The sequence below is a fragment of the Trachypithecus francoisi genome, unplaced genomic scaffold, assembly GCF_009764315.1.
Source record: "Trachypithecus francoisi isolate TF-2019V2 unplaced genomic scaffold, Tfra_2.0 Lachesis_group13, whole genome shotgun sequence".
NCBI lineage: Eukaryota > Metazoa > Chordata > Mammalia > Primates > Cercopithecidae > Trachypithecus > Trachypithecus francoisi.
This window is the reverse complement of record NW_022681458.1, coordinates 40327056-40344234: the sequence shown is the minus strand read 5'-3', so window position 1 is coordinate 40344234 and position 17179 is coordinate 40327056. Positions and strand designations below refer to the sequence as shown.

Here is a 17179-nt window from a genome sequence, read left to right as displayed (position 1 = left end):
ACTGATTCAAATATTTTGGAAACTTTATATCCTGTGATTTTTCTCATAAAGTCTTTCCCCAGCTACCTTCCTTCTCCCTTTTTCAGAGAAGCCCTTGGAGTTTTTCACTATGAGACCAGCCTGGCCTTTTGGAAAATAATAAACTCAGGAGGGTTCTCTTTTCAGCCCTGCTCTTCCACGGTCCTCCTCAATGACACAACATGGCACACGTGTCTGTCTGCAACCAAGGAGCAGATTGATGACCAAAAAACTTACCACCACCTCTGTTCTGAGTAAAAATCAGGAGTCTAAGTTGCTCATGACAGAGATATCTGGTTTAAGATCACTGAAGGTCACTGAAAGGGCTCATCTTGTCACATTTTCTTACTGCTATAAATCACATGGACTGAGGTTTGCATGTGGGGCTTATTAGTCAGCTCTATTTTTTTTTTATTTGGAGACAGGGTCTCACTCTGCTGCCTAGGCTGGAGTGCCGTGACACAATCATTGCTCACTACAGCCTTGACCTCTGGGTTCAAGTGATCCTCCACCTCTGTCTCCCAAGTAGCTGGGACCACAGGTGTATGCCACCACACTCAGCTTATTTTTTTATTTTTTGTAGAGATGGAGGTCTCGCTATTTTGCTCAGGCTGGTCTCAAACTCTTGGGCTCAAGCAGTCTTCCCGCCTCAGCCTCCCAAAGTGCTGGGATTACAGGCATGGGCTACTGCACCTGGTCTAGCTAGCTCTATTGACATTTGTTTTTTGTTGGTTGTTCTCTTAGAGTTTCTTGGACCTTGTGGTTGAGTTGGAGAAACTAAATCTAGTTGCCCCAGATCAACTGGATTTATTAGAAAAATGCCTAAAGAACATCCACAGAATAGACCTGAAGACAAAAATCCAGAAATACAAGCAGTCTGGTAAGAATGTTGGCCTCTCAGTGGCCTAGAGGAAGTACTCTGTGCACGGGGCGGGGCGTGACTGGTAAAGATTCATTTGTTGGATAAGTGGATGGAATGGAACCGGGATGACCAAAGCCCCCTTTAGCTTGTGGCTAGAAATCACGTCCCTTTATATTCTTCATATCCCAGATATGCCAACTCCATTGCCCTGTATATTCATGATCTCTGCAAAACGCTGCCAAGCAGTTTTTAACATTTCAGTCTTCAAGAAAGAATCTGGGATCTGCACAGGCTGGCAGAGCTATAGACATTCAGGAGTTTTGCATGTATGCTGAACCCTACTGCCTTGCTCTGGTATTTGGCCTCACAACCACTATCCAACTTCGGTGATGTCACTTGGGTCTCATACTTTCCTTGCATGTGTCCCAAATTTCATAAAACCTCCTTATGGAAAAGAGCACATTGGATTTCTTCCTTGATAAAAAGGACCAGACTCACATTGGCCTTCTCCCTTACTTGCATCCCTCATTGTCTTTTAGACTCAACCTCAGCTTCGGCTCTGTTAGCAAGTTCACTGCCACCATAGCATCACAGCCTAAAGGGCATGGCTGAGACTCATTGATCTATAGAGCACTCTTCCACCCCAACACACTCTAAATGACTGATCAAAGATCGAGAACAGAAGTAGCATTTATACTCCATTCTTTTTTTTTGTTTGTTTTTTGAGACCTACTTGATTTATTCCAATTGTTTAACACACAGTGACTCAACAGTGATCCCAAAGTGTGCAAAGTTAAAGCCTTCAACTGCAGCTGAGGAGAGGGCAGGAATGGTACACCTGGGGACGGTGGTGAGTCAGGAATAACAGGCAGGCAGCCATGACCAGGGCGGCCTCCTCCCCAGGGCCAGGGACTGGGGAGTGGCTTGAGGAGCAGGACCCAAGGGTAGCCCAGGGCCAGGGAAGGGGGCAGAGACCTCCCCTTGGCCTAGGTCAGGAGCTCAGAAATGCCACATGGCTGAGGGGGCAGCTGCCCGGGAAGGGCCAGAGGCAGGGCCAGAACACCATTTCCTGAGGCACTGGGGACAGGGAGGTGCCCTACAGGAGAAGCCAGGAGGAGCCTCCTGCCCCTGGGGTGGGGGCTGGGCTGGAGCAGGCTGCAGCAAGAAAGACCTGAGGCAGGTGCAGGGCCTGAGAGCCCGGCTGGCTGGGTTCAGGGGGGATCCCAGGGCAGCCTAGCCCAGGGAGCAGTCCTGACTCTGCAGGGGATGCCCAGTGAGGGTGGCTGCAGACCCCTCAGAGCCTCCCCTCCTCTCTCCCTGGAAAGGAGCTGGGGAACCTGTAGTGCAAATCTGTGGACCACTCAGTGATGGAGGGAGGCTGTGCCCGAAGGTGGACACTGGGGTGCACTCCCTCCACCACCTCGCCCTGCACCACTGTCCTCAGTACAGTCGCTTCTCATAAGAGTGCAGGCCATGGACGCCACCCTCGATCTGGGCCGACATGGTCCGCTTCTCAAACTTGAGCTCCCCTGAGCACATCATGGACCGAAGGACAGACAGGCTGCAGGCCCCGATATCCTGGCAGCCATGCTGGATGCCCACTATGAGGTAGGGCATGAACTTCTGAATGGCCCCTTGGTCCTGGATGGAGCCCGAGACACCCTGTGTGATCTTCACCTTATCCCTGTCATTGAAATATTGTTTCTGGCTGCTGCTGCTCTTCTGCATGACATCCAGTGAGCCCATGCCCTGATACTTCTTGAGCTGCATTCTGTCTGAGAAGTACTCGCCAGCCTTCGTGGTGGCGGTCAGCAAGGAGCCCATCATCACTGTGGAGGCTCCAAGGGCCAGGGCTTTGACCACATGCCCCACGGTCTGGATGCTGCCATTGGCTATCATGGGCACACCAAAGCACTGGGCATGCTTAGACACCTTGTACACAGCAGTGCCTTGGGGCCAACCGCAGGCCATCACTTCCTGGCTGATGTAGATGGAGCCGCAGCCCATGCCCATGCGCAGCCCGTCCATACCAGTGTCAATAAGGTTGTTGGTCTGGGCTGCTGTCACCACGTTCCCCGCAATCACCTGGAGGTGGGGGTACTTTTGTTTGATGTAATGCACCATGGCAATCTGATACACTGAGTTCCCTTGGGACGAGTTCAAGACTATGACGTCGACGCCTACCTGGGTGGGCAGGTCCAGGCAGTATTTGTCATCCTCACGGGTGCCCACAGCTGCCCCGCACAGCACCTGCTTATGGGAATCTTCGGAGGCCGCAGGGTAGTCTCGGTTCTTCTTCAGGTGGGTGTCGGTGATAATGGCCACCAGCTCATCTCGATCATTGACAATAGGCAGCTTCCCTTTCTTGCTAAGCTGTGGGATCTCGTTTGCCTCTTTCAACATCACACCTGCTGGAACCACCACTAGCTCTATCCTTGGCGTCATCGCTTCTCTGAGGAGGGTGGTGTGGTCCTTCTCAGCAAGAAAGTCGATGTCTCGGGAGGCGACGATGCTCACCAACTTGCTGCCCGTGGTGCCCGTCTCCGTGATGGGGATGCCAGGGAAGCCATGCCGCATCTTGGCCTCCAGCACATCACCCACAGTGTGCGAGGAACTCAGCACCACGGGGTCTGTGATGAAGCCCTATTCAAACTTCTTGACCTTCCGCACCTCACTGGCCTGAAACTCTGGAGTGCAGTTGTGGTGAATGAAACTAATACCTCCTATCAGAGCCATGGCGATGGCTATGTCAGCCTCTGTCACACTGTCCATGGGGGAGGAGATCAGTGGCGTCTTCAGCGTGACCATTGGGTCAGGGCTGAGGTCAGGTCCACCTCATCAGCTATGAAGTCTATGAATCCTGGGAGAATCAGGAAGTTGTTGTAGGTGAGTCCCTTGTCGCTGGCGAAGAGCTGCTGTGCGGTGAGCCCGTCCTCGAGCATGTAGCTGGTGCGGCCGCTGATCAGGTAGTCCGCCATGCTGCTGCGAGACCCCGTGGGACCCGACATAAACGCTGCCGCCGCTGCTGCCGCCGCCGCCGCCGCCGCGCCGCTGCCACCCTGCAGCCACGGGCCGGGTGGGCCGGGGGCGGGGGCTGCGGCGGGGTGGGCCAGGGCGCCCTATACTCCATTCTTAATGATGTTGGGTCGAAGAGTCATCTGAAATTTTGAGTTCAGTAAGGTGGCTGGAAAGTTTAGGGTATTTTGAAAACTGGTGGTTGACCTTGGACTGAACCACTGTTGAAGATTTATTTGATAATAATTTATAAGTTTTAACTCAGTATCTCTCTTCTGCTTTTATAGCTCAAGGAGCAGGGACAGGTTATAAGAATGTTCTCCAAGCAGCAATCCAAAAGAGTCTCAAGGATCCTTCAAATAACTTCAGGGTGAGTCTGGAGCAAACATATGGAATCCCAACATGAAACCGTTTCAGAGTTCTAATAAAAATATACATATTCTCACAGCATGTACTTTACTTAATATCTGAAAAAATTGTGATAGAAATGTATATTTGTTTTAAAAACGTGTAACTTCTTATAATTTCAAAGCTAATACATGTTCATTGAGATATTTGGAGAATATAGAGAAAGATAAAAGAAAATAAATCACCTATATTCCACTACTCAAAGACAACCACTGTTAATATTTTGGAGTATTTCCTTCTAGACTCTTTTTATGTGGGTTTGCATTTGTATCTGTATATATATACAGTTGGACAATTGGACTTTTTTTTTCACTGTTCATTTATTCACTTGACATTGTGACTTAAAAAAAGAAAATGTAACTTTAAAAATAGAAATAGATGCACCATACCTATGGAAAAAAATTTTAAATGTACTACAAGAAGTTTTAAAAGTATATTTTCGCACGGGTACGGTGGCTCACGCGTGTAATCCCAGCACTTTGGGAGGCTGAGCCGGAAAGATCACCTGAAGTCAGGAGTTCGAGACTGGTCTGGCCAACATGGTGAAACTCCATCTCTACTAAAAATACAAAAATTAGCCAGGTGTGGTGGTGGGCGCCTGTAATCCCAGCTACTTGGGAGGCTGAGGCAGGAGAATCGCTTGAACCCAGGAGGCAGAGGTTGCAGTGGCCAGATCGCACCATCGCACTCCAGCCTGGGTGACAAAAGTAAAACTCTGCCTCAAAAAGAAAAAAAAAAAAAGTATGTTTTCTTCCTACCCCTATAATACTGACCTCCAATTATTTTTCCTAAAGGCAGCTGTTGTGAACTAGTTCATTCTGTAACTATCCAGAGATAGTCTACACATATATTTCATTTTTACTTTTTTCTCTTTTGCAGATGATAGCACCCTATGTCCATTGTCCTGACTTGTAAATTCTTGGAAATTGTTCCATATGATTAACATGGAACTGCCTCTACTTAATCATTATTTTGAATGATTAAATCGTTTCATTTTCTAAATGTGTTATAATGTGTTTAGCCCTTCCTTGTTGCTGTATGTTTAGATGCTTTCCAATCTTTTGTTACTACTAATAATGCTATAAAATAAATATCCTTGTACTTCTTTGTGCATTTGCTTTTTTACTGAGCTAATTTTAATGATTTCAGCAAAAGTTATTTTGTTACTGAGTGATGAAACAAGATTTTTGAGGGTGTTCATGAGCATAAGTATCACATAGTCACTTATGGTGGTTGTGTTCATAGTACTTAGTACAAGGTATCAGAATTGTTCTTCAGTTAATCTTTTATCTTGAGAAGTTAAATCTTGGTGTAATCTTATCCTCATGTTCATATAAAGGTATGTGGAGTTTGTAGTGAGGACTTAGACCCAGGTACAATTTCTTCGTTAAATTAGAAATGCTTTTGGCAGTGTTAACAGCTCTTTTAGAATTTGTCTAGCAGGATTTTCAGTTTTTGCCAGAAAGCCCCTAAAAAAAAAAGAAGGAAAAAAAATGCTTTTGTCTGGGTGTGGTGGCTCATGCCTGTAATCCCAGCACTTTGGGAGGCTGAGGCAGACGGATTGCTTGAGCCTAGGAGTTCGAGATAAACCTGGGTAATATGTCAAAACCCCATTTCTACAAAAAATACAAAAATTAGCTGGGCATGATGGTGTGCCTCTAGTCTCAGCTTCTTGGGAGGCTGAGGTGGGAGAAATTGCTTGAACCTGGGAGGTTGAGGCTGCAGTGAGCTGTGAGTATGCCACTGCACTCCAGCCTCAGTGACAGAGTGAGACCTTGTCTCTAAAAAGAAAAGAAAAAAAAAATATGTATATTATATATATATATATGTAAATGCTTTTGTAAAAGGATGTAATGAAAACATTAACCACTCTTGTAATATAAATGGTTTCATGGCGAATATGTCTGTAAGAGACACTACTGAGCAGTACAATTTCAGAGCTAAAATGGATTTACGGATTATATTATCCAATCCCCTTAATGAACAAAATAAGGAAACTTAGCCCTAAAGAAAATTAAGCGATTGTGTACCTCTAACTACTAGCAGAGCTGGGTCCAGCCCATACTCCTTCCACTGCACTGTGATGTATATAATAAACTGTATACTTGTCATGCCATAGCTTAGATATAGCGTACTTTTTGTTTATTTTGAGACAGAGTTTCATTCTTGTTGCCCAGGCTGGAGTACAATGGCATGATCTCGGCTCACCGCAACCTCTGCCTCCCGGGTTCAAGCGATTCTCTGACCTCAGCCTCCCAAGTAGCTGGGATTACAGGCATGTGCCACCATGCCTGGGTAACTTTGTATTTTTAGTAGAGACAGGGTTTCTCCATGTTAGTCAGGCTGGTCTTGAACTCCCAACCTCAGGTGATCTGCCCGCCTCAGCCTCCCAAAGTGCTGGGATTACAGGCATGAGCCACTGCGCTTGGCCTAGCGTACATTTTTTAAAAGAATGAAATGTGCTTTCTTTTGTCCTTCTTAGTCTCTGTAATACCAAATAATGAGAAAAAGCAGATTTAGGATTCAGATCCAGGTTTCTGAGCTTTCTCTGCTATTGTCTGTCTAATATAAATTATATTGTCATTCTTAGTTGAAAACCTGTCATATTTTTATTATTGTGTTTCTGTTTTGTAAATGAGGCATGTTCATTGCTGTGTAGCCTGTTGTGAGCCCATATGCTTTGCATATTAGTTTCTCCTTAAATTTCCTATATTTAATATGTGACCCTAAGGCTGGGCACAGTGGCTCACACCTGTAACACTGGGAAGCTGAGGCAGGCGGATCATCTGAGGTTGGGAGTTCGAGACCAACATGGAGAAACCCTGTCTCTACTGAAAATACAAAATTATCTGCTTGTGGTGGTGCATGCCTGTAAGCCCAGCTACTTGGGAGGCTGAGGCAGGAGAATCACTTGAACCCAAGAGGCAGAGGTTGCGGTGAGCCGAGATTGTGTCATTGCACTCCAGTCTGGGCAACAAGAGTGAAACTCCATCTAAAAAAAAGTGACCCTGATTATTCATTCATTAATTTAGTAAGCAGGCACTATGGCATATGAATGCAGTGACTTCCTTAAGAGGTTTAGGAGCCGAATACCTAGAAGTTAACTCATATGAGTCTGCAGAAGTGCTTCAGAAATTACTGTGTGATTAAATGCCACAGGATACCACAAGATATTATAGAATTAAGAAATTATGTCAAGCCTGTAATCCCAGCACTTTGGGAGGCCGAGACGGGCGGATCACAAGGTCAGGAGATCGAGACCATCCTGGCTAATACGGTGAAACCCCGTCTCTACTAAAGAATACAAAAAACTAGCCGGGCGACGAGGCGGGCGCCTGTAGTCCCAGCTACTTGGGAGGCTGAGGCAGGAGAATGGCGTGAACCTGGGAGGCGGAGCTTGCAGTGAGCTGAGATCCGGCCACCGCACTCCAGCCTGGGCGACAGAGTCAGACTCCGTCTCAAAAAAAAAAAAAAAAAAAAAAAAAAAAAAAAAAATTATGGCTGGGCACGGTGGCTCACGCCTGTAATACCAGCACTTTGGGAGGCTGAGGCGGGTGGATCACAACAAGGTCAGGAGTTCAAGACTAGCCTGGCCAAGATGGTGAAACCTTGTGTCTACTCAAACTACAAAAATTAACCAGGCGCAGTAGCAGGCACTAGTAATCCAAGCTACTCTGGAGGCTGAGGCAGGAGAATCACTTGAACCCGGGCGGCAGAGGTTGCAGGCGCCACTGCGCTCCAGCCTGGCGACAGGGTGAGACACTGTCTCAAAAAAAAAAAAAAAAAAAAGAATTTAAAAATTATATGGCTACAATACAATGCTTTTAAAATCCATCTTTGATGTGATATGTTACCTCTCTCTAATAGTATGTATGAGTGAATACATATCTATGCACGGGGCCAGTTTCTATCTGATATGATCAGCCTCTGGCTAAGTTACTAATTATTAGTGAAAAAGGCAACTTACTTTTTTTTTTTTTTTTGAGATGGAGTCTCACTCTGTCGCCCAGGCTGGAGTGCAGTGGTGCGATCTCGGCTCACTGCAAGCTCCGCCTCCCGGGCTCACACCATTCTCCTGCCTCAACCTCCCGAGTAGCTGGGACTACAGGCGCCGGCCACCACACCAGGCTAATTTTTTGTATTTTTAGTAGAGACAGGGTTTCACCATGTTAACCAGGATAATCTCGATCTCCTGACCTCGTGATCCGACAACCGCAGCCTCCCAAAGTGCTGAGATTACAGGCGTGAGCCACCGCGCCCGGCCGGCAACTTACATGTTTTTAATTTAGAAACACAGACTTAGCTACTGACACAGCTTAACAGATAGTGTACTTCTCTCTTTTGGCTAGGTTAGCTTCAGAGAAGAACTGTCATTTGAAAGCTGAGTGTCTCAGATGGGTTGACAGCATGTGGTATGTGTATCTTACATAGGACCTGTCATCTGAGAAGAGAAAGGGTCGGTTTAATCTTTCATTCTCTGATTACTCTTACTCTAGCCCTCAGAAGTGGTTTATGAAGAATATTTCATTATCAAGAATCAGGACCATATGTTGCTTATGTGTAGCTAGGCAATGATAGAAAAGCAATAACTGGACATTTATTGTGTACTTCCATGTGTTTGGCACTGTGCTGAGCGCTTTGTGTGCATTAATCTTCATACAAAATCTGTAAGATATCTATTATTATTATCCTCATTTAGCATATGAAGAGACACACATAGAGAAGTTAAATAACTTGCTCAAGAATACATAGCTAATAAGTGGCAGAATCAGGATTCCTACAGGTCTGTCTGGCCTAGAAATCCGACTCTTAACCATACTGTACTTTGCCCCATGTTGAAGAAACAGGTGGAATGTCAATCTCATGTTCTAACAGCTTATCCTAACCTGGAGCTGTGCTAGCAACTATACTATACTGTAACATCATTTTTTATTGGGCTGTTTTGAAACATTCTACTATGCTAGCTTAGCATATTTTTATTTTATTTTTTTTTAATTTTTGTGACAGAGTTTCACTTTTCACTCTTTTTGCCCAGATGGCGCCATCTCAGCTCACTGCGATCTCTGCCTCCCTGGTTTAAGTGATTCTCCTGCCTCAGCCTCCTGAGAAGCTGGGATTACAGGGGCACCCACACCATGCCCAGCAAATTTTTGTATTTTTAGTAGAGATGGGGTTTTACCACGTTGGCCAGGCTGGTCTGGTCTGGAACTCCTGTCCTCAGATGATCCAACCACCTTGGCATCTCAAGGTGTTGGGATTATAGGTGTCAGCCACCACTCCTGGCCTATTTTCATTTTTTAAAAGCAGAATTTCCCTGTTCTTTGGTAATATGATATGGGATTTATGGAGTTAACAGCTCTTGCTATTCTTTAGATAATTTAACTGTGGAGATGATATTTTTATTTTTTTCCTGGGTTAAGAATCCTATTGAGACATTTAAAGAGGTGTAATGTATAATGTACCTCTGAAATAACAAACAGGAAGTGTGACCTTATTCTTTGTGTTTGAAGCTCCACAATGGGAGAAGTAAAGAACAAAGACTTAAGGAGCAACTTGGCACTCAACGTAAGACCACCTTTTTTTAATATTCATTCTTTATAAATGCTTGATAATTTTAGTACAACTGTTGCATTTTTAGAGTTGGCAATTTCCTTTATCTACATAATCTAAGCTCTCAAAATAAAAACCGGTTAAGCTCTTACGATGGACTCTTTGGCATTTCTAATTGTCTATTGAATTAGCTTATCTAAGTTTGAACACCATCATACTCCATCAGCTTCGTCATCTTGGCTATATTTTAAGATATGTGACATTTATAACTGAAATGGAATGGAGCTCTAACCAGGCCATGTTAAACATTCATCCAACCATGATAATGAACCATGTTAAACCAAATATCTAGCAGCAGGAAGAGGAAAGGTAAATAAGTTCTTGTCTTATAGCCCATTTAATAAATCTGGATATTCTACAGATGATATCCCCCCTTTCCTAAGAAAGAAAGAAAACGTGCAATTTAAAGACAGGTCAATTTCAACCCGCATGATATGTTTTCTCTCTTAAAACATTAGCACTTGATCCCATAGATCATTTTTTAAAAGATTACTTCTTTTTTTTTTTTTTTTTGGAGGTGGAGTCTTACTCTGTCACCCAGGCTGGAGTGCAGTGGTGCACTCTTGGCTCACTGCAGCCTCCACCTCCTGAGTTCAAGTAATTCTCATGCCTCAGCCTCCTGAGTAGCTGGGATTAAACGCATGCACCACCACACCCAGCTAATTTTTTTTTTTTTTGAGACACGGTCTTGCTCTGTCACTCAGGCTGGCGTGCAGTGGTATGATCTCGGCTCACTGCAACCTCCGCCTCCTCGGTTCAGGTGATTCTTATGCCTCAGCCTCCAAGTAGCTGGAATTACAGGCTTGTGCCACCACACCCAGATTATTTTTGTATTTTTAGTAGAGATAGGGTTTCACTCTGTTGCCCAGGCTGGTCTCAAACTTCTGACCTCAGGTGATCCACCCGCCTCGGCCTCCCAAAGTGCTGGGATTACAGGGATGAGCCATGGCGCCCAGCCTAAGTTTTGTATTTTTAATAGAGACAACATTTCACCATGTTGGTCAGGCTGGTCTCAAACTGCTGACCTCAAGTAATCCACCTGCCTTGGCCTCCCAAAATGCTGGGATTACAGGCGTGAGCCACTGCACCCAGCAAAAGTTTACTTCTTTTCCTTGAGTCCTCCTTAAAGTGAGAGCTGAGACTCAGTCTTACACTGATGAAGCACATGGTTGTGGTTCCGAACTCCAGGAAGCAGGGATTGATGGGCTGCGATGGAGGGCTTCAGTCTTATCCAAGGGGCTTGGAATCTGTGCTGTGTGTGGTGGGACATCATGAATGTTTTGAGTGGGGCAGTGGCCTAATAGAAGCCCTCTTTGTGTGGCAGTCCCCTTACGGATACCTTATGACTCAGTCTTTGTGCTGTGTGTACCTGAAAACTTATTTTGGCCTGGATTAGTCAGATGGTGTAGCTCATGCCTGTCATTCTCTACCTGATACTGTGCTTTCCAGCAAAAACTACTGAGAAGCGAATTAATTCCTGAAATAACAGCATGTTTCTTTTTTTTTTTTTTTTTTTTTTGAGACGGAGTCTTGCTCTGTCGCCGGGACTGGAGTGCAGTGGCCGGATCTCAGCTCACTGCAAGCTCCGCCTCCCGGGTTCATGCCATTCTCCTGCCTCAGCCTCCCCAGTAGCTGGGACTACAGACGCCCGCCACCTCGCCCGGCTAGTTTTTTTGTATTTTTTAGTAGAGACGGGGTTTCACAGTGTTCGCCAGGATGGTCTCGATCTCCTGACCTCGTGATCCGCCCGTCTCGGCCTCCCAAAGTGCTGGGATTACAGGCTTGAGCCACCGCGCCCGGCCAACAGCATGTTTCTTAAAACACTGGTGAGGTGATGAGAATTAGTATTCCTAAGGCTGTTTAAAGGGAAAATAGGAGACCTAGTAGATTTGCATAGGAATTAATCCCAATATCCCTGTGATCCTGTTAGGAGAGCTGCTTACTTGTTCTTGCTTGGACTTGGTTTATTTGCTAATAAAGAACAAGATTTCTGGGCTGGACATGGTAGCTTATGCCTGTAGTCCCAACACTTTGAGAGGTCGAGGTGGGTGGATCACCTGAGGTCAGCAGTTCGAGACCAACCTGGGCAACATGGTGAAACCCCGTCTCTACTAAAAATACAAAAATTATCTGGGCATGGTGGTGCACACCTGTAGTCCCACATACTCGGGAGGCTGAGGCAGGAGAATTGATTGAACCTGGGAGGTGGAGGTTGCAGTGAGCCGAGATCTTGCCACTGCACTCTAGCCTGGGCGACAGAGCAAGACTCTATCCCCCCAAAAAAAGCTTTGTAATAACTTGGACTTAATTTAATAGAGGTTTAAAATAGTCAGCCAGGCATGGTGGCTAACACCTGTAATCCCAACACTTTGGGAGGCCAAGGTGGGTGGATCACGAGGTCAGGAGTTCGAAACCAGCCTGACTAACATGGTGAAACCCTGTCTCTACTGAAAATATAAAAATTAACCAGGTGTGGTGGCACGCACCTGTAATCCCAGCTACTCAGGAGGCTGAGGCAGGAGAATCGCTTCAACCCGGGAGGCAGAGATTGTAGTGAGCTGAGATCGTGCCATTGCACTCCAGCCTGGATGACAGAGCGAGATTCCATCCAAATAAATAATAATCAAACCAAATATTTATATTAATTTGGACTTCCAAATAGATTTCAACTATTCAGCCATCATTGAATTTGATGAGGATGGTGATAACTTCACTTAGTAAGTTCCTGCTAAATGCCTTAAACTGAGATAGATATATCACATAGATTATTTTGTGGGTTTTCTTTGTTTGTTTGTTCTGTTAATATATAATTGCTAAAATACAAAAAATATAAAGTGAAATTTCCTCTTTCAAGTATCAGAGATAGCTACTATTAATGTTTGATTTTTATACCTCTAAATTCTTTTATATTTAAGCATATATTAATACATGTTTAAGTATATATACACAAATAGATATTTTTAAGTACACAAAATCAATAGTATACATATTATTTAATAATCCATTTTTCACTTAATATATCCTGTGTATCTTTTTTTAAAATTTATTTATTTTTTTTTGGAGACAGAGTCTCGCTCTGTTGCCCAGGTTGGAGTGCAGTGGCACAATCTTGGCTCAAAACTGGTCGTTCCTTCACCTCCCTGACCTAATCAAGTCATTTTTTTCTAGCAAATTAGCTTTAGGCTCATCTGCATTTGCCAGGCTCACTGCCCTCATCATCACTGTCTTGCCATTGCCATTTTATTTTATGATCTCCCAGTATCACTGGACTATGAAAACAGTGCCATCTGTTTTATAGCTAGCAAACACATATAAGCTTTCCCTGCTCTGCACTCTCTAAGGCTGTTCCCTTTAGGTATTGTCAACAGTTTCAGCACATATAGGAAAGCTATCAGTATTGTTGGGTGGTGAGGTTATTAGATTCTCCTATCAAGTTAAAAACTCACCAGCCACCTGTTCCTCACCTAGAGTGAGGTAGGGGAGAGCCTTCTTCACTTGCTGTTTAAGCAGCTTCCCCAGATAGCCCCTGGTAGCACTGGGACTTGTGTTTTCTTATGTCACTTTCTTCAGTGTGAGGTTGGAACCTCAGGGCCAAGTATAGCTGGGGAAAGAAGAGATAATTGAAGAAAATAGGAAGGGAGAACAGTTGTGATACAAAGAAACTAAGCCAGTGTGGGGGTGGACTTAGCTCTCCTTCAGCTTTGTAAATGATCTCTCTCTCTCATCCCTCAGAAGAACCAGTGAAGACATCCATTCAGGAATCAGCAGCTTTTATGCCTCAGGTACAGAATAAATGGTCTGATTTGGTATTATATGTACATAGCTGTGGAGAACCCTGACTTCTTTAAAAATATCTGTCCATTAAGAACTCTTTGAGACAATGAGAGGCTGAGAGTGTTGTTCTCCTGAGAACTTCCATACAAGGGAACTCTGAATAACAGAGAGAAAGTTGTTAAAGGGAGGATGGCATTAGTGAAATTTGGAATGCAGGGAAGTTCCAAAGTACCCCTTGTCTCAACTCAGTGACTGCTGAACATGTAAGTCAGCAGTGATACTTTCCTGAACTTTGACTTGTTCTGGCTTTTTATTAGGTTGACACTTCTTTGTAAGCAGAAGCAATAGAAGGGCTCCCTTTGTACTTGGGAAGATACCACTTATATAACTTCAGGTTACTGTGGAGACAAATGACTCATGTTTTCTCTGTTTTTCAAATTATCTTTATTCCACAAAGCCAATAAAGAGACTGGGATTTTCATTAAAATTAAATAAAAATAAAATAATTTGTCTTGAGCACATTACCCTAATAGAGGACAAATTTGATATTAATGGGAAACATTTGCCGTAATGGGAAACTTCAGGCTGTGTCTGTTGAGTGATTCACCTGTCAAAGGAAATCCAAAAGAAGAGATGGTATATGAGTGGAACCTCATAGAAACAGAGCAATATCCAGAGTCTTTAGCAATTCTTGCCTTCCTTTCCAGAGCATACCTGAAGAGAGATACAAGATGAAGAGCAAGCCTCTAGGAATCTGCCTGATAATCGATTGCATTGGCAATGAGACAGGTAGGTGTGGAAGCTACAGATTAACCGGTGCCCTCAGATTGAGATCATGGCACAGGCAAGCTATATTCATTAGAGTGATCAGCACCAGTTGCCATGACAAACCAGTTCAAGAATCTGTGCTTCAGGCTGGGTGTGGTTGCTCATGCCTGGAATTCCAGACTTTTGTGAGGCTGAGATGGGAGGATCGCTTGAGCCCAGTTAAAAATTAGCTAGTGTGGACCAGGCACGGTGGCTCACACTTGTAATCCCAGCACTTTGGGAGGTGGACGTGGGTGGATCATGAGGTCAGGAGTTCAAGACCAGCCTGGCCAAAATGGTGAAACCCCATCTCTACTAAAAATACAAAAATTAGCTGAGCATGGTGGCGCACGCCTGTAGTCCCAGCTACTTGGGAGGCTGAGACAGAAGAATTGTTTGAACCTGGGAAGCAGAGGTTGCAGTGAGCCGAGATTGCACCACTGCACTCCATCATGGGTGACAGTGAAATTCTGTCTTAAAAAAAAAAAATTAGCTGGTGTGGTGGTGCACACTTGTAGTCCCAGCTACACGGGAGGCTGAAGCAGGAGGATCACTTGAACCCAAGAAGGTCAAGGCTGCAGTGAGTCAGGATTGTGCCACAGCACTCCAGCATGGGTGATAGAGCAAGACCCTGTCTCAAAAAAAGAAAAGAAAAAATGAATATGTGGTTCAACACAACAGAGACTTGTTTCTCATTCATGTCACAGGCTAGTGTGGATCGGGCTGGGGGGACTTTGTTCATGTGACCATTCAATGGCTCCATCATCTGAGGTCTTGAGTTTTCTGCAGAGTCCTTTGTATCTGGCTAGCAGATAAGGGAAGAGAGAATGTGTGGAGGATCTCATAAGAGATTTTAGGGACCAGGCCTAAAAGTGATAATATGTATCATTTTCACCTCATTAGATTGGTCAGAACTCAGTCATGTGGCTCCATCTAACTGTAGTAGACATGGAGAAATTAGTCTAGCTGTGTGTCAGGAGGAAAATGAAATGGATTTGGGTAACAGTGTCTCTGACACAAAGACATCATTTACGGTAGTTAGTGAGCTTCAGTCTTGCCTTTTCATTTGGATGCTATAGCAGGGAGGAGTCCTGGAACCCAGAGAGACATTAATATTAATGGAAGGCATTCTGGCTTCACATATTATCACATGCCCCATCATTTCACCTAGATAGATGACAAAAACTTTCCTGGGAACATTAAAGACATGATAAATGTGTGCTCACTTACAGAGCTTTGGATATTTTCTGAGCAATGTGTCAGTTCTGCTGTCCTTTGCTTTGGTTGTTGGCCTCAGTCTCTTCTATCTGTGAGTCACCATTGCTTTTGCTCAGTTGTTGGATGTCTGACTCAAACTGAATCACTGGTGCTGCATCAAAAGAGAATGAGAAGAGCATAGATAAGTGGAATGACTTTCTGTTTAATTATTTAGCTCTTCCTTAAGAGGATCGATCATTATATTTCCAGTTTTAGAGCTTCTCAACATTCTCTTAAAATGAGTCAGAACTATCTTTTAGGCTCACTTAAAATGTTACCATGGGGAGTTTTATGGGAAGAGAGGCTAAGAGAAGGTCAAATATAAGACTAAATTTTCCAGGATTTCAGATATGATCCTGCTTGGTCATGTCCTATTTTTGGTTAGATGTGAGAAAGATAAGTGTCTTCTCCTTTTTAGCCATTAGTACACATATAAGAATGAGAAAATATTTTCTTAATGAGTCACTTCCTGTTTTAAGAGATTATGTAATTGTCCTGTACTTCTGGTTTTAGTCAGTGTTGTTTCATTCATCAGCAGATGTTGTACATATATCTGTTGTGTGAAGAGAATCATAAAACAAATAAAAGCCATGACCTGCTGTGAATTGAAAAACCAAGTTTTTTGGCTATAACTCAGTGTCTGTGCTTGCTTCTGTTGCTGGGTTGTGGGCATCTTGTGAGCAGGGGCTGAATGTATATTCATATTTTTCTGCATTATAGGAGCATGATCAGAGTTGAGAAATGGAATATGACAGTGTGGGTTTGAATCATGGCTATGCCATGTTCTGGCTTGTAACCTTGGGCAATGTCCCTGGCCTCTTTATTTATTTTTTTATTTTTTATTCTTTCTTGAGAAAGAGTCTCACTCTTGTTGCCCACACTGGAGTGCAGTGGTGTGATCTTGGCTCACTGCAACCTCTTCCTCCTGGGTTCAAGCAATTCTCCTGCCTCAGCCTCCCGAGTACATCCCTCCCGGGATTACAGGCATGTGCCACCGTGCCTGGCTTCTAATTTTTTTTTAATTTAAATTTTATTTTTATTTTTCCTGTAATGCTGAGTTCTTGGCCTCCTTAAGTCCCAGTTTCTCTTTTGTAAAGTGGGTTAATAACGGACCTACCTCACAGGGAGGTTGGGCAGAATGAATGAGTTCATACTTGGAAAGGGCTTAGAATAGTGCCTGGCACAGTATGAGCCTGTACTAGGTGCCAACTAGCATTATTTCCTCATTTGCTTGTTTAATTCTAGCCATAAACCACCTAAGCAAGAGCTCACCATGGCTCTTTGCACTTGGTACATAGAATCTGATCTCAGACAAGTGAGAGACCAGGGCACTGAGGCCCGCTCTAGGCCCAAGGGGATGCATGAGTGGGATACATCCCCATAGGCTGTGGTGCACTGGAATGGAGGCCATAACCTGAGAGGGGACAA

At 44.3% G+C, this 17179-nt stretch overlaps 2 protein-coding genes and 1 non-coding gene across 13 annotated transcripts in view; 2 read left to right on the top strand and 1 right to left on the bottom strand.

Annotated features, from left to right (window-relative positions):
• Nucleotides 1-17179, top strand: part of CFLAR (CASP8 and FADD like apoptosis regulator) — a 54300-nt gene that overhangs the window by 18703 nt on the left and 18418 nt on the right. For 7 of the 11 annotated variants that reach the window (XR_004441863.1, XR_004441864.1, XR_004441865.1 and 4 more), the window contains exons 4-8: nucleotides 763-898; nucleotides 4183-4265; nucleotides 9814-9868; nucleotides 13646-13695; nucleotides 14395-14476. Coding sequence is in view for 4 of the 11 variants with exons in the window: in XM_033231982.1 (XP_033087873.1) it covers nucleotides 763-898; nucleotides 4183-4265; nucleotides 9814-9868; nucleotides 13646-13695; nucleotides 14395-14476 (406 nt within the window). In the remaining 7 variants the exon portion in view is untranslated. Of the gene's footprint in view, nucleotides 1-762; nucleotides 899-3629; nucleotides 3767-4182; nucleotides 4266-5182; nucleotides 5514-9813; nucleotides 9869-10079; nucleotides 10223-13645; nucleotides 13696-14394; nucleotides 14477-17179 lie in introns of those variants that run through there. The other 4 variants (XR_004441868.1, XR_004441867.1, XM_033231984.1 and 1 more) reach the window with 4 other exon arrangements.
• LOC117095226 (inosine-5'-monophosphate dehydrogenase 1-like) lies at nucleotides 2188-3861 on the bottom strand. The gene is given in 2 exon segments (XM_033231985.1): nucleotides 2188-3687; nucleotides 3690-3861. Coding segments are annotated over 2 exon segments (1536 nt in total). The 5' UTR covers nucleotides 3859-3861; the 3' UTR covers nucleotides 2188-2320.
• LOC117095484 lies at nucleotides 5712-5774 on the top strand. The gene has a single exon (XR_004442023.1). It is a non-coding gene; the product is annotated as a U7 small nuclear RNA (small nuclear RNA).